Source organism: Xyrauchen texanus, chromosome 13, assembly GCF_025860055.1.
Source record: "Xyrauchen texanus isolate HMW12.3.18 chromosome 13, RBS_HiC_50CHRs, whole genome shotgun sequence".
NCBI lineage: Eukaryota > Metazoa > Chordata > Actinopteri > Cypriniformes > Catostomidae > Xyrauchen > Xyrauchen texanus.
This window is the reverse complement of record NC_068288.1, coordinates 35,140,653-35,153,425: the sequence shown is the minus strand read 5'-3', so window position 1 is coordinate 35,153,425 and position 12,773 is coordinate 35,140,653. Positions and strand designations below refer to the sequence as shown.

General features: G+C 35.0%; 1 protein-coding gene across 2 annotated transcripts in view; it reads right to left on the bottom strand.

The window, feature by feature from the left end:
* The window catches only part of LOC127653807 (E3 ubiquitin-protein ligase RAD18-like), a 79,630-nt gene that overhangs the window by 51,165 nt on the left and 15,692 nt on the right, over positions 1 to 12,773 (bottom strand). For both annotated transcript variants that reach the window (XM_052140582.1, XM_052140581.1), the window contains exons 7-9: positions 8,374 to 8,555; positions 3,948 to 4,018; positions 3,527 to 3,587 (exon numbers count right to left, since the gene is read on the bottom strand). In XM_052140582.1, the coding sequence (XP_051996542.1) occupies positions 3,527 to 3,587; positions 3,948 to 4,018; positions 8,374 to 8,555 (314 nt within the window). The remainder of the gene's footprint in view (positions 1 to 3,526; positions 3,588 to 3,947; positions 4,019 to 8,373; positions 8,556 to 12,773) is intronic.

Here is a 12,773-nt window from a genome sequence, read left to right as displayed (position 1 = left end):
TGCAAGTTCATCAAAAACATCAAACATTCAATTTACTGATATCATTTTGCTGAAATATCATTTACTGTTTTTGATTTTATGTTTTTAATGTGTAATGCACTATTGCCACATATAGTGTTATTTGCATGGTAGGTTCAGATATTCAGTCTGACCTTAGGTTTTGTCTTCCAAGTAGAACAGTGCAACAACTTGTGTTTTACTTAAACATAAATTGACTGGCTGGAAGACCATAATATAAAGTCCAAGGTGCCAGCTCAAGAGAACACTAAATCAACATAATGGTGACTTCAAAAATCACAACTACTGATAACAAAACAACAACACTAAGACTTCTATTAAGTCTGAATAAAAACTTTTGTACATTTATTTAACCCCAATGCATTGCCAAAGCATACATACCAATTCAAGCACAACGGCTTATGGGTATTTCTCTTAGGGGTGTTATTTTACTGTGTACAAGTTTTTTTTTTTTTTTCATAAAAAATTACAATTTATTCCTGCCAAAATTGTACATTTAATATGTACATTGCTTCAAAGGTTGATTTTTTTTTTATTTATTTGACTTCTCATTAGCCAGCCTTGCATAGATCTGCTATTTACCATAAAACTAGTCACTTCACACTGTGCCTGCTCTTGATCTCCCAGAATGCAACATTTTAACAGCAAACTACTGTATTTAAGAATCACAGTAAATTGGTCAAGGTATTTGGCCGTACATTTACAGCAGTTTTTTACAGTATGGATCATCCTTGGGAGCAATTTCCAAGTGCCTGAAGCTACCACGTTCATCTGTACAAACACCATGGGACCACGCAGCTATCATACAGTTCAGGTAGGAGATGCATTCTTTCTCCTAGAGATAAAGGTAGTTTAGTGCAAATCAATCCCAGAACAACAGGAAAAGACCTTGTGAAGATGCCGGAGGAAACAGGTAGACAAGTATCTATATCCACAGTAAAACAAGTCCAATATAGACATAACTTTAAAGGCTGCTCAGCAAGGAAGAAGCCAATGCTCCAAAACCACCATAAAAAAGCCAGACTACAATTTGCATGTGCACAGGGGGACAAAGAGCTCACTTTTTGGAGAAATTTCCTCTGTTCTGATGAAATTTGTTTTTAATCGTTTGACATAATGACCATCATTATGTTTAGAGAAAAAAGGGTGAGGCTTGCAAGCCAAAGAACACCATCCTAAGCATGAAGCATGGGGGAGGCAGCATCATGTTGTGAGGGTGCTTTGCTGCAGAAGGGACTGGTGCACTTCACAAAATAGAAGGCATTATTAGGAAGTAAAATTATGTGGATATATTGAAGCAACATCTCAAGATATCAGCCATGAAGTTAAAGCTCAGTCGCAAACAGGTTTTCAAATGGACAATGATACCTCCAAAATTGCAAACAATGCAAAAATAGTAAATAGGTAAATACTGAAGCACGCTCGTTTTGGAATAAGCGGAGCCATAGCTGGCGCTCCTCTGAAGCAACACTTGCGTGTCGAGCATCTTTAAAGGAAACACCCCGGTATTACATGTTTAAACCAGTTATATTTAATGAGTTATAGCTTTAATAAAAGTTCAAATAATATGGAAGCAGGTCATGTAATTAACTACAAACTCCAAAGCTGGCATTTCTCTGTGTTGTCAGTGCCTCTTCTATGAGTTGCGCAAATGTCCCGATCTAAGGGGGAGAGATTGAAACTGCAACCAGCTGAGGCACACTCTGCCGTGGGATGCTCGTCCCTCAAGCGCGTGCGCTTGTTGCAGCTGGATTATAACATGATGGCTCGTGCTTTATTGAATCATAAGATGTCACTGTGCATTTCTTATCATGTAGAAAATTGGCAATACGCAACTTTATTAATAAGAAAATGTGTTTTTTTTTTGTGAGTTAAAGATGGATTGAAGTGAACAAAAAGGTGAGAGAGGGTAGTCTTCGCCCCATTATACATGGCAACAAAAGTTTGATTATTTTGGCTTGTTTTCCAATAAAATTATCTAAAACTCATTTAAAACAATGTACATTTACTTTAGGAACTATACTGCAGAAGAAAAATGTGTTATCTGAGATAACAATATATGTTGAATATAATATTTAAAAATAAAAATATTTAAAAATACCTAAAAATAAGCAGCATATAAGATATTTAGACCTGCTTTTAGAGAAAAGATCTTGAATATCAGTATATTTTATCTTTACTGCACTTTAAAAATACACATATATTTAAAATACATTTACTGTATATTTAAGATAAATCCTCTTAAATCAGGTCTAAATATCTAAAATGTTGCTTTTCAAGTAAATTTATCTTGTTTTAAGGATTTTTAGACAATTTTAAAAATGGAAAACAAGACAAAAACACTTGATAACTTGATAACAATAGACAATTCTGTGAATGTCATTTAGAGGTATTTTTAAAAGATGATTTTGTCCTCTTTATTGTTAGCAAGCAAGTTTAATATAACCTTTTAAGTCGAGGCACAGGCTGAATAATCGCCAAATAGTCGAATAATCGTTCTAATGATTGCTAGATTAATCGATTATCAAAATAATCGTTAGTTGCAGCCCTACTAGCCGGACAAATTTCAAGCTAGTTTAAAAATTTTTGTAGCAACTGTGACTAGCTGCAGCGTGTCTGTGCACACTAGAATATTGTTTGCGATGCACAATCACTGTGATTTAACTGCGATTTGGGGCTTTTGTCACAGACAAAAACAACAAGTATGTGCTAGTGTGAAGTGTGCGCTTGGCTAAAGTAAACTTGGAAATGGTTAGTGTGAAGGTTTCTCGAAAGCAATGGAGTTTAGAACAACTGAGGATAACTGAAATGAGATTGTGTGCACCAAAATTGACAGGAGAGACAAACTGCATGAAAGTGGGCAGCTTCATTCATGCCTCAGCTGGATCTGTATTCAGTTAAAATTCTCTTCATCAAAGAGTTGCAGTCAGAGTCCAAAATTCACCTGAACAAGGTGAAGATCTGATTCATGGGATAGAAAAGGAAATTGCAGATGCCCTTACAGATCACACTGATGTAACATGGGTGTAACATTAAAGTAGAATATAAGAGAAGGGAATTCTGTTGATTGTGATCATAGCTTCATCATAGATCATTCACTTTGACTTCACACTATATTCTGATTAAAGTCTGTTTTTTTTTTGGGGGGGGGTATGTTAAGAGACTCTTTTATACCCCAGTATAATGTTCAAAGACAACTGTAAGAAAACCATTAGTAGAATATAGAAACTGTTGCTGCCCCAAACTTAAATCTGAGTTTTTAAATCTCCCATCTGAGACTTACAAGCTTCGTCAAACTCGAGATATGGGAGTGTATTGAATGTTATGCAGTACGCATATCAAGCAGATGTTTTTATTTTATAACCCAGAGGGCAAGCATACAATGGTTATGACCCTGTTGTGACATCACTCTAACATTATTTTCATCAGTGCAAGGAGAGCTTGTCCTCTGAAAATAGCAACAATCTCATTTTCTATTCAGAGTCAGTTTTTATAAGCCATGACTTACGGTAGTTTGAATGCAACTCCTCAATTTCATCAGCCGTTTGATTCTTCGTCGTGACAATTACCTGTTAAATACAAAACATAAAATAAAAATAAAACAGAAACAGGGCTGTGCAAGTAATATCAATTTTGTATAATTATATATTAAAAAAAGACGGAACAATTAATTAATGCATTGTATCCGTGAAAAGGAATTTTTCTACCAGTGGAGCAATTCAAGCATAAAATACTCATTAATCAGTGTATAATGTAATTAATTGGATTGACAGCCCTTAAAAATGTATAATCTAGTGTTGATTCAAAATGATCAAAATTTCAAAAGGGAGAAATATCAGAACTGTGATTATTGATTTTATAATATTTCCTAATACACAAGTAACAGGACGTAAAAAAAGACAAAATCAATTGGCAAAAGTAGTACGTACAGGTTTCCGTTTGCCGTCTACCTGATTCCTCATCCTCTCATTGTTTTCAACATCTTTAGCGATCTCTTCAGCTGTTAGCAAGAGAAACAGCAAAAGCATTAACTATATAGTACAACCAACATTTACTGTTGAAGACTATATGACCAACATTACAGTAGACAAGAAAAAAAACTAAAAGCCAAAATAGTTACATCAGATGCAAGAGAGAAAAGGCTTTTCTATGAAACCTTTGACAGCTCAATGAAAAGAGATAATTAAGCTTTGAAAGGGTCAGTGAGAAGGGAAAAAAGGGGGGGGGGGGGGGGGTACTACTAATAAAGCCATTTTTGGAAGGCAATTATTTTACATGGTGTGTGACATTTGAGTTTATAATCCAAAAGTCATTCAGGAAATCCATTTTGGCCACTGCTAAGAGCCGTACGTTTGCACTATGTTCCGTAACTGCACTCACGGTAATTGACAGTTGTGAAAATTGAGATTGTGTAACAGACATTTTTGAAATAATTCAAAATAATAAAATTACGAAAGAAGGGAAAGAAAAAACGAGAGCCAAATCATGCAAACTTTTGAAATGGTCCATTATTATGGCAGTAATGTAATAAAATTGTAATATATAATATTATAATATAGAAATGCTTACTAAATAAATTTTACAGGTCGATTAGTCCCAGAAAAGTTGCCAGGTTAATGTCCATCTTCTTTAAAAGGTTTAAAAAGTTTAAAAGGCCACTTTTGAAACACTGACAGATATCGATCCAAATGAGGTCCATCATTTTGATAGCTAAAACATTTTTACCATAGCTCCTGAAATTTCAATTAACTATCTTTACAGTCCTTGATATGTGGGCTTATATATCTCCTTGCATGCGCTTAGGAGAGAGTGCGCAATTGAGGTGATGTGGGTGACAACATGCGCACCCCCATTGACAGATTTATTTGGCTTGCGTTGACAGTCTTGTCCCTACAATTTATTTTTTGCTCGTCGCAAGAATTTTGGCTTGTGCCGTATGTGAAAATATACACTTTTAATGTCTGCAGCACAGTTTCCTCATGCTTTAAAATTGTATTTTCACTTAAGCGTAATCCCACACATATTTAAATGTAAATACAGAGGATACAGTTTGTGGATAGATTAATTTTCAATATAACAAGCGCAACTCCAATCGTGTGATCAACAAATAGTCTCGCTCGAACATCACAGAAGAGCCATGAAAATGTTTCATCACAGAAGAGACATGAAAATGTACTTTTACAGATGTCCCCACGAGAAAAGAATTGCCAACAGTAAAGGGCTTAACAATTTTTCCACCAGCCCTGTCATCCTTCTGCCAGGGCACTCCACAGGCTGACTGCTTTCAAGGACGTAAATTACACTCCAGTGGCTACACGCTCAGGATGGTGTGAAATTGTACCCGGCTAGACTCAGTATCAACAGCAATTCAGTTTTCACTCTTATCTCCACTTCATTCATCTGAAAACTGTTGCAAGAATAATATTGTCTATGAGAATGCTGCAAATTATCTCCAGGAGGTGCTGTGAGTTTAATACCCTTTATTTCCTCAAGGTTGGCATGCATTGCGGATTCCGTGATGCAAATGGAGCCTTTGGAGATGATAAATGTTTGGATTTGGGGAGGTGGTTAGATAAGATTTTATCATCACATTGTTTTATTGCTTTTTTCGTTTTGATTAAAAATGCAATTTTAATTTACAAAGGGTTTTTTACGTTTTTGGTTTCAATAATTGAATAACATTTTTAAAGCAAAATCAATAAAGCCAAAAAATTCACCTGATTCATTGTTTGTTCAGAGGCATGCGGCACAAGCCTGTCATATGGAATAAGCGCATGCAAGAGTTTTTATCTTTTTATTCTTCGTTTCTTTCATTTGAAAACTGCTGCAATGCATTGAGAATGCAACTCTGCAGGTTCAGTAATATAAACTCAGCAAAAAAAGAAACGTCCCTTTTTCAGGACACTGTATTTTAAAGATACATTTGTAAAAATTCTAATAACTTTATAGATCTTTATTGTAAAATGTTTAAACAAAATTGCCATGCTTCTTCAATGAACCATAAACAATCAATGAACATGCACCTGTGGAACAGTCGTTAAGACACTAACAGCTTACAGACGGTAGGCAATTAAGGTCACAGTTATAAAAACTTAGGACACTAAAGAGACCTTTCTACGGACTCTGAAAAACACCAAAAGAAAGATGCCCAGGGTGCCTGTACATATCTGTGAAACTTTTCAGTTTGTGTCTTCGTTGTTGAAGCTTTTTATGTTCATACAAATATTTACACATGTTAAGTTTGATGAAAATAAAAGCAGTTGAAATTGAGGACGTTTCTCTTTTGCTGAGTTTCTATCTTTGTATTTAATAAAGACGAAAGTGATTAAATCATAAAGTAATGCAAGACACGTTCACCTTGAACCTAAAATGTTGTTTTATTTTATTTCCTTTAGGCAGCTTTAACTGTCGTAACAAAATAAAATAAACATATATTCGATAAGGTTGGCAGCATTATGTTGGGAACACAAGGGAATTTATTAGGCTTTTATTATTTTTATTAATATTGTCTTTGCATTTATAATTGTCTTTAGTTCTTAATCTGTAGGCTATTAGTAATTTGAATTTAGAAATGTCTTTTGTTTATGTTTTTCATTTTCAATAAATGAATAAAATTTTTAAAGCAAAATCAATAAAGCAAAGCAATTCACCAACCATCGGGATGGGAGTTGACGATGTAATTGGATATCGCAATATTTTTTAAGGCAGTTAACGCAAAACTATTTTTTACATATCGCCCAGCCCTATTCTGTAAAGAATGTCTCCTAATGCTAAAGACAGACCACTCATCAGTTTAACTAATATTTTTTATTGATATTTAAATATTTTAAAAGTTCCTTAACCTCCTGAGACCAGATTGTCTGCTGTGTGCATTTTCCATTTCCCTTTTGATTTGTAACAAGTAGCACCTAATAAACATGCAAAAAAATAATAATTCTAGAGCACATCCTTTTCCTAACTTAAGTTGTGAATTTTTTAAGAATTCCAAACAATAGAAAGCCAGAATGTTTTTTTTTTTTATCAAATTATTTATTAGTATGTTTCCAGGAGTGTTACAGACATTACAGCTGATTTTCTGTAAAGCTGCTTTGGAACAATGTGTATTGGGAAAGCACAAATAATAAAACCTACACAAATAAAAGTCATTTGACTTGATTTAACCTTATGTTACAATGTTTTTTCCTACTTTGGCAACAAAATTTCAAATGTACTATCTTTGCACAGTCAAACAAACAAGTGATGGCCAGTGCTGAAGCAATTTACCAACCAGAAATAATTCTGATTCAAAGTAATGGCCTGCATCATCCAATCACTGCCAACCATGTTAAAATAAAATTATACATTATAAATTCTGAATTTATGTACTAAATAACATTGTCCCATGTCTGCCAAACATCATTTGCAACCTGAAACTGAAATTTTGGTCGGATTTTAGGAGTGAATGCATAGGAAAGCTATAGGATGCTTCCTTTCTCCCTATTTAGTGAATGACTTCACCTCCAGTGTGCTGTCTGTCTGCTCTGGTCTCAGAAAATTTCAAAATGCACATTTCAACCTAGCTCCATATAAAGCTTGTAAAAGCAAAAATGTTCAGCTTTTGTATGAATCCATTGATATTCAAGTGATAACCCACAGTGAATATAGGATTTCTAAAAGAAAAATAGCTACAGTACACAATAGTGTACATTGTGTTTAGCAGCATGGCATTTTGCAATAAATCGCAAACATTTTTCAAATAGCATATTGGACTAACTAGATTGTATGGTCTAACTAGAGACTAATCTTTTGACTCAAACAATTTCAATGTAAAAACTTAATTCGATTACTTAACAGATGTAGATTTGTTGCCGATTCTTCGAAAGTTTAACCCTTTACTGACAGCCTAGTGTTCCAAGCTCAAATCAGTCAGTTTAAATTCATTTGTATTAAGTAATGTGTTGTGTATAGCGAAGCCAAAATTACAACATCCACCCATGTGTACGCCAGGTTGCACAAGGTTAATTTGGGAGCACTGAAAAAAAAAAAAAAAAAAAAAAAAAGAAAGGCAAATCTTGTTCCAAATATCGATTTGGAAACATTTCACTTTGTCATTGACTGCAATTGATTTTGTTTGTCAACAATAGTATTGTTACTATTATTAAACTATTCATAATGCAAATAATGTTTATTTGTTTATACTGATGTAGTATGGTGATTATTTTGTTATTGTCAAAATGCACAACAATTATTAAAAGTATAATTAAACATCAGTTCTACATGTTGGTTATTGGACACTTGAACATTAACATAGTCTAATTGGTATTGGTCATAAAAATAATATAGAACAATATCGTACTCATTTCTGTAAATTCGTACCAGATTTGGGGTTGAGTGCATCACACTCTGCATTATAGATGTGCGTGAACTCCTGATGGCGTCGAGTGAGCTGATCTCTGCGGCCCTGAGTGGACAGGTGACATTCTTTAAGCATTTTCTTCAGCTTTGGAACACTAATGAGAGTGTACAACAGCTTAGGCATAGCCTTACGTCTCCCACCACTGAAACACAGACACATACACAGGACACATGGTCATTTACAGAAAAATAAAGAAATAAGATGATAAAAGGAAAATTACTTGTATACAGTAAAGATAATGGTCATTCACAAAAAAATGTTACATAAAAATTGACGAATCAAACATCTTATTAAAGAGCTTTCATTTCCCCAGAATTAAAGATTTTTATTTCTCTTTCATAAATTTATCAGAATTCTGTATTTAACTGAATTCTTTTCACTATTCTTCAATATAAATGTGATCTAACTAGTGAGCTCAATTTTTAGTCGATGGTCATTAATGATCAAATAATTGCTAACAATAAAAACTTAAGCCTGCCATGCACACATACTTTTTATTTTTACTACAATTGAGGTAAATGTTGTCAATGGTGTTAGCGTGTATTGCAAACGTGACATACAGTACAAATTACGGTGCGCAATTTGCGAACTCTAGCTTGAGATACCTACCGTGTTTTTGCCCACAGCTTGGATGATTACTGAAAACATTAATGCTGGTGTTGATTAATTGACTCCAGCTTATTCCATTAAATTGATTGTTGATAAATCATTAACATCCCTCTCACTCTACCAAATTTATACCCTGGGCATTTTTAGGTCAAACCACAGATTTTCAATTGGATTCAAGTCTGTGCTTTGAATTGCCATCACAGGACTCCAACTTGTCCTGTTGGGAAATGATGCTTTAAATGCTTATCTCTGGCTGACTGAAACAGGTTCTTATGGATTTGCCATAATCCATTTATCAATGAAGCCAACAAGCTTTCCTGTTGGCAGCAAAAATAAAATGGAAATCCCAAAACATAACACTGCCTCAGACACTCTCGAAAGTGGGGGTGGTGCTACCTAGTGTTGCGCCATGTGTGGCTCAGGTTAACGGTCATTCTCTTCCAAAACAATTCAGTCCATGACTTCGTGATACAAGGACAGTTCAAATCATTCTCTGTCTTTTTATATACAACTCCAGCTTGCTTCCACCCAACAACTTCATCTAGATAGTTTCATGAGTGGCTCCTTGGTATTCATGAAAAGCAGGAACAGTCAGATCTGCTATTTTAGTTGTGAGACTAACAACGTCATTGATATTTATTTTACTAAACATAGTAGTGCCTTATCATTGATTGTAATGTAAAGAAGTGACCTTTAAGTCAACTAAATATTTTACCCAACACAAGTAATTAAAAGAAACTAGGGGAATACTTGTCAGTTAATCAACAGTGCAAGTTTTTTTATTTTTTTTTTATTCTGAAGACCCATATTCACTGTTGAATTATAGAGAATTATTTTAATATTATACTTGGACTTGGCAAGAGCTGAAAGAAAAACCATCTGCAATTATTGGCACTGCAAGACATTATAATTACAAACACTATTAACCAAATTTCAAATCTCTTAAACAGTCTTTAAGTAAATTCCAATACTATCAGGATTTGTCTTATTTGGCTTGATGGACTTTTGTCATTGTTGTTGGATACAGTAGCTTTCAGGCAGTACAATTAAATAGCTGTAGTGGTCAAGCATGTCAACAGGGATTAAAACCACATTTTGCTGAGGAATGTGGAATGGTTGTCACAGACCATGTAAATTAACTTTTAAGTTAGCATGAATTCATGCGATTCCACAGCTTTAAGAGATGTACTGTTTTACTTCCTAACACAGCTATCCGACAGCATGGAACTTCACAACATTTCATTAAACCAGGACAACAAGACAGAAGACATGCTATTGATTTAAACTTCAAGTATAACAGCCAATGCTCTTCCACATAACAGAGTGCTAAGCAAGAAAAGGTTGAAACCCCTTATTCGTCTCTTTTGCAGGGCAACTGTAGAATAGCAGGATGTGCTTCAGGCCACGGGAGCATTGACACACCCTCATTTATCAGTCTATCCTCGAGGTGTCCAGCAAAGGAACTTGCCCAGTCTGTCAATCAAACTCCGACACAAATGCCAACCCTTCAGAATTCACCTTTAGGTGAGTTCTAGCAGAAACAAGGGTGGCTTTAAAGGAATAATTCACCCAGAAATGAACAAATCAGTCAATGTGTGACCCTCATGTTCCAAACCTGTGAATTAATTATTTAAAAAAATATCCTGTCCATTACTTTCTCCATAAAAAAAAAAAAAAAAACTGAATGTGGACTAGATCTGTCAAGCTCCAAAAAAAAACTGCTTGTATGATAGGAACATACAGAAATGCAAGTTGTTATTCACTGATTATCTTATGGGGCTTTTACACTGCAAGGTACAACTCGACTCTGCCTGGTAAAAAAGTACCTGGTACTTTTTAGTACCACCTCGGTTGAGGTTCCAAGCAAGCCGATCTGATACTAAATGTGACTTCAAAACACAGAAGATCACTGACTGGTCAGAGAGACTCGTCACTACCAGAGTCACTGGATTTGCGACATGGGACATCAACCTGCTAGTTTTAAAGTTAGCAACAGCAGTATCATTGTTCATGTCACTTTCGAACTGTAAAAAGAAATGGTTGTGCGCAAAACCACTAAGTGGTCAATAAATGAGGTGCAGACGTTCCTCTCGTTAGCGACGAACAAAACGTAGCGAAACAAAAAAGGAAGTGTCTCAGCTGTTGCCGCACACTGCTACCACCGGACCCAGCAACAGTGTAGGGAAAAGTTAAAAAAAACTTAAGTGACTGCAGAACCATCTAGGAAAATTGGAAGTGGTTCGACCAAATGGATGCTATCTATTGGAGGGAGAGTGCCTTGGTGTACACGATAGAGGATGGTACGTTAACTCTATACTCTGCTTGAAAGCTTCACTTTATTTAGTTGACCAGCTACTGGAAAGCTTGCTTCTAAAACAACCAGGCCAATTTAACTGTTACACTTGTGTAAAATCACCTTGCAACAACTGCTTTATGCAGCACAATGAGCTAGTAGCTAACAGCTAGCGTTCGTGTTATTGTTTATGGTCAGTAATGTTTGTGTCGCGTTTAAGATATCACGGCAGTAGAGGCGGAGCAACTATGACGATCAGCCTATAATACCATCCACGTTGAAGCAGCACTATACTGCAGTGGAAAAGCAAGCTCAGAAAAATAAAGCAAGTAGTTGAGTCGAAGAGTCATTACAATCCGGTTGGCTATTAACTGCTGCGAACGGATCAAATCAATGAGTTGAACTCAAGAACCGGGTCAATCCGATTCATTAAAAAAATAATTTTGATTTTGTTGACTGATTAAGTGATAAATTTAAAAGATCCAACTCAAAAGAACAATTTGTTCATGCATATGGTACTTCTCTCATGAATTCCCCAGGAAAGTCAGTGCATCAAGATTTTCCATGATAGTGACTTCAATTTTGGTCTGTTCTTCACAGACTACTGAATGGCTTCAAAGGACTTTCAATGCATTACAATAGTCAAGTGGAACACCATTTAAGAACTTGACAACCCCTGTCCTCATTCACTTTCATTATATGGAAGAGTGTCCAGGATATTATTATTTAAAAAAAAAAAAAATAAAATTGAATCGCCATTTGTGTTTCTCAGAATAAAAAGTCATGCAGATTTGGTGAATATTTTCGCAGTTTGGCCATGCATTTTTGATGAGCTATTCCTTTAAGTAGGGAGGAGAGAGAAGACAAGCTATAATCTATATCAAAGTAATTTGATAGTCATTCAATCCATTATTCAACAACAATAACTCAACTTCTTTCAAGTGGCCATAATCATTCACTGCAGAATAAGTTCATAAACTATAAATTTACAGCAAAAACAAAGCACAATCTACTTTTATATTAAAATATATAATACAACAATTAGTGTTGGTCCACTGATTTGACCGGACTAGCAGCATTCCAAAAATATTGGAATATTTCACCATTTGTATTAGTCCCTTTGCCTACCGCCTACCTACAGGTTGACTACATAAAATTCAAACATTTTACCTTGTTTCTGCATCTTTTAGAGCTATTTTTGTTGGTAGAGCAAAAATAAACAAAATAGCTGTTCATGTTGTTGCTGATATGTCAGTTATGTAAGGAACTACAAACCATATTAGAATTGAAAATTAATGCACATTCAGAGGTAGTAACGTGGCCACGATAGTCCAGAATTAATTGATCCGCTTATAACAGTCATCACATCTCAAGACATTTAAGGTTTTTGTATCTAAATTCAAGCCTTTTAATCATTTAAAAGACCACACAAGCCCCCATTGCTAAATACAAAGATTC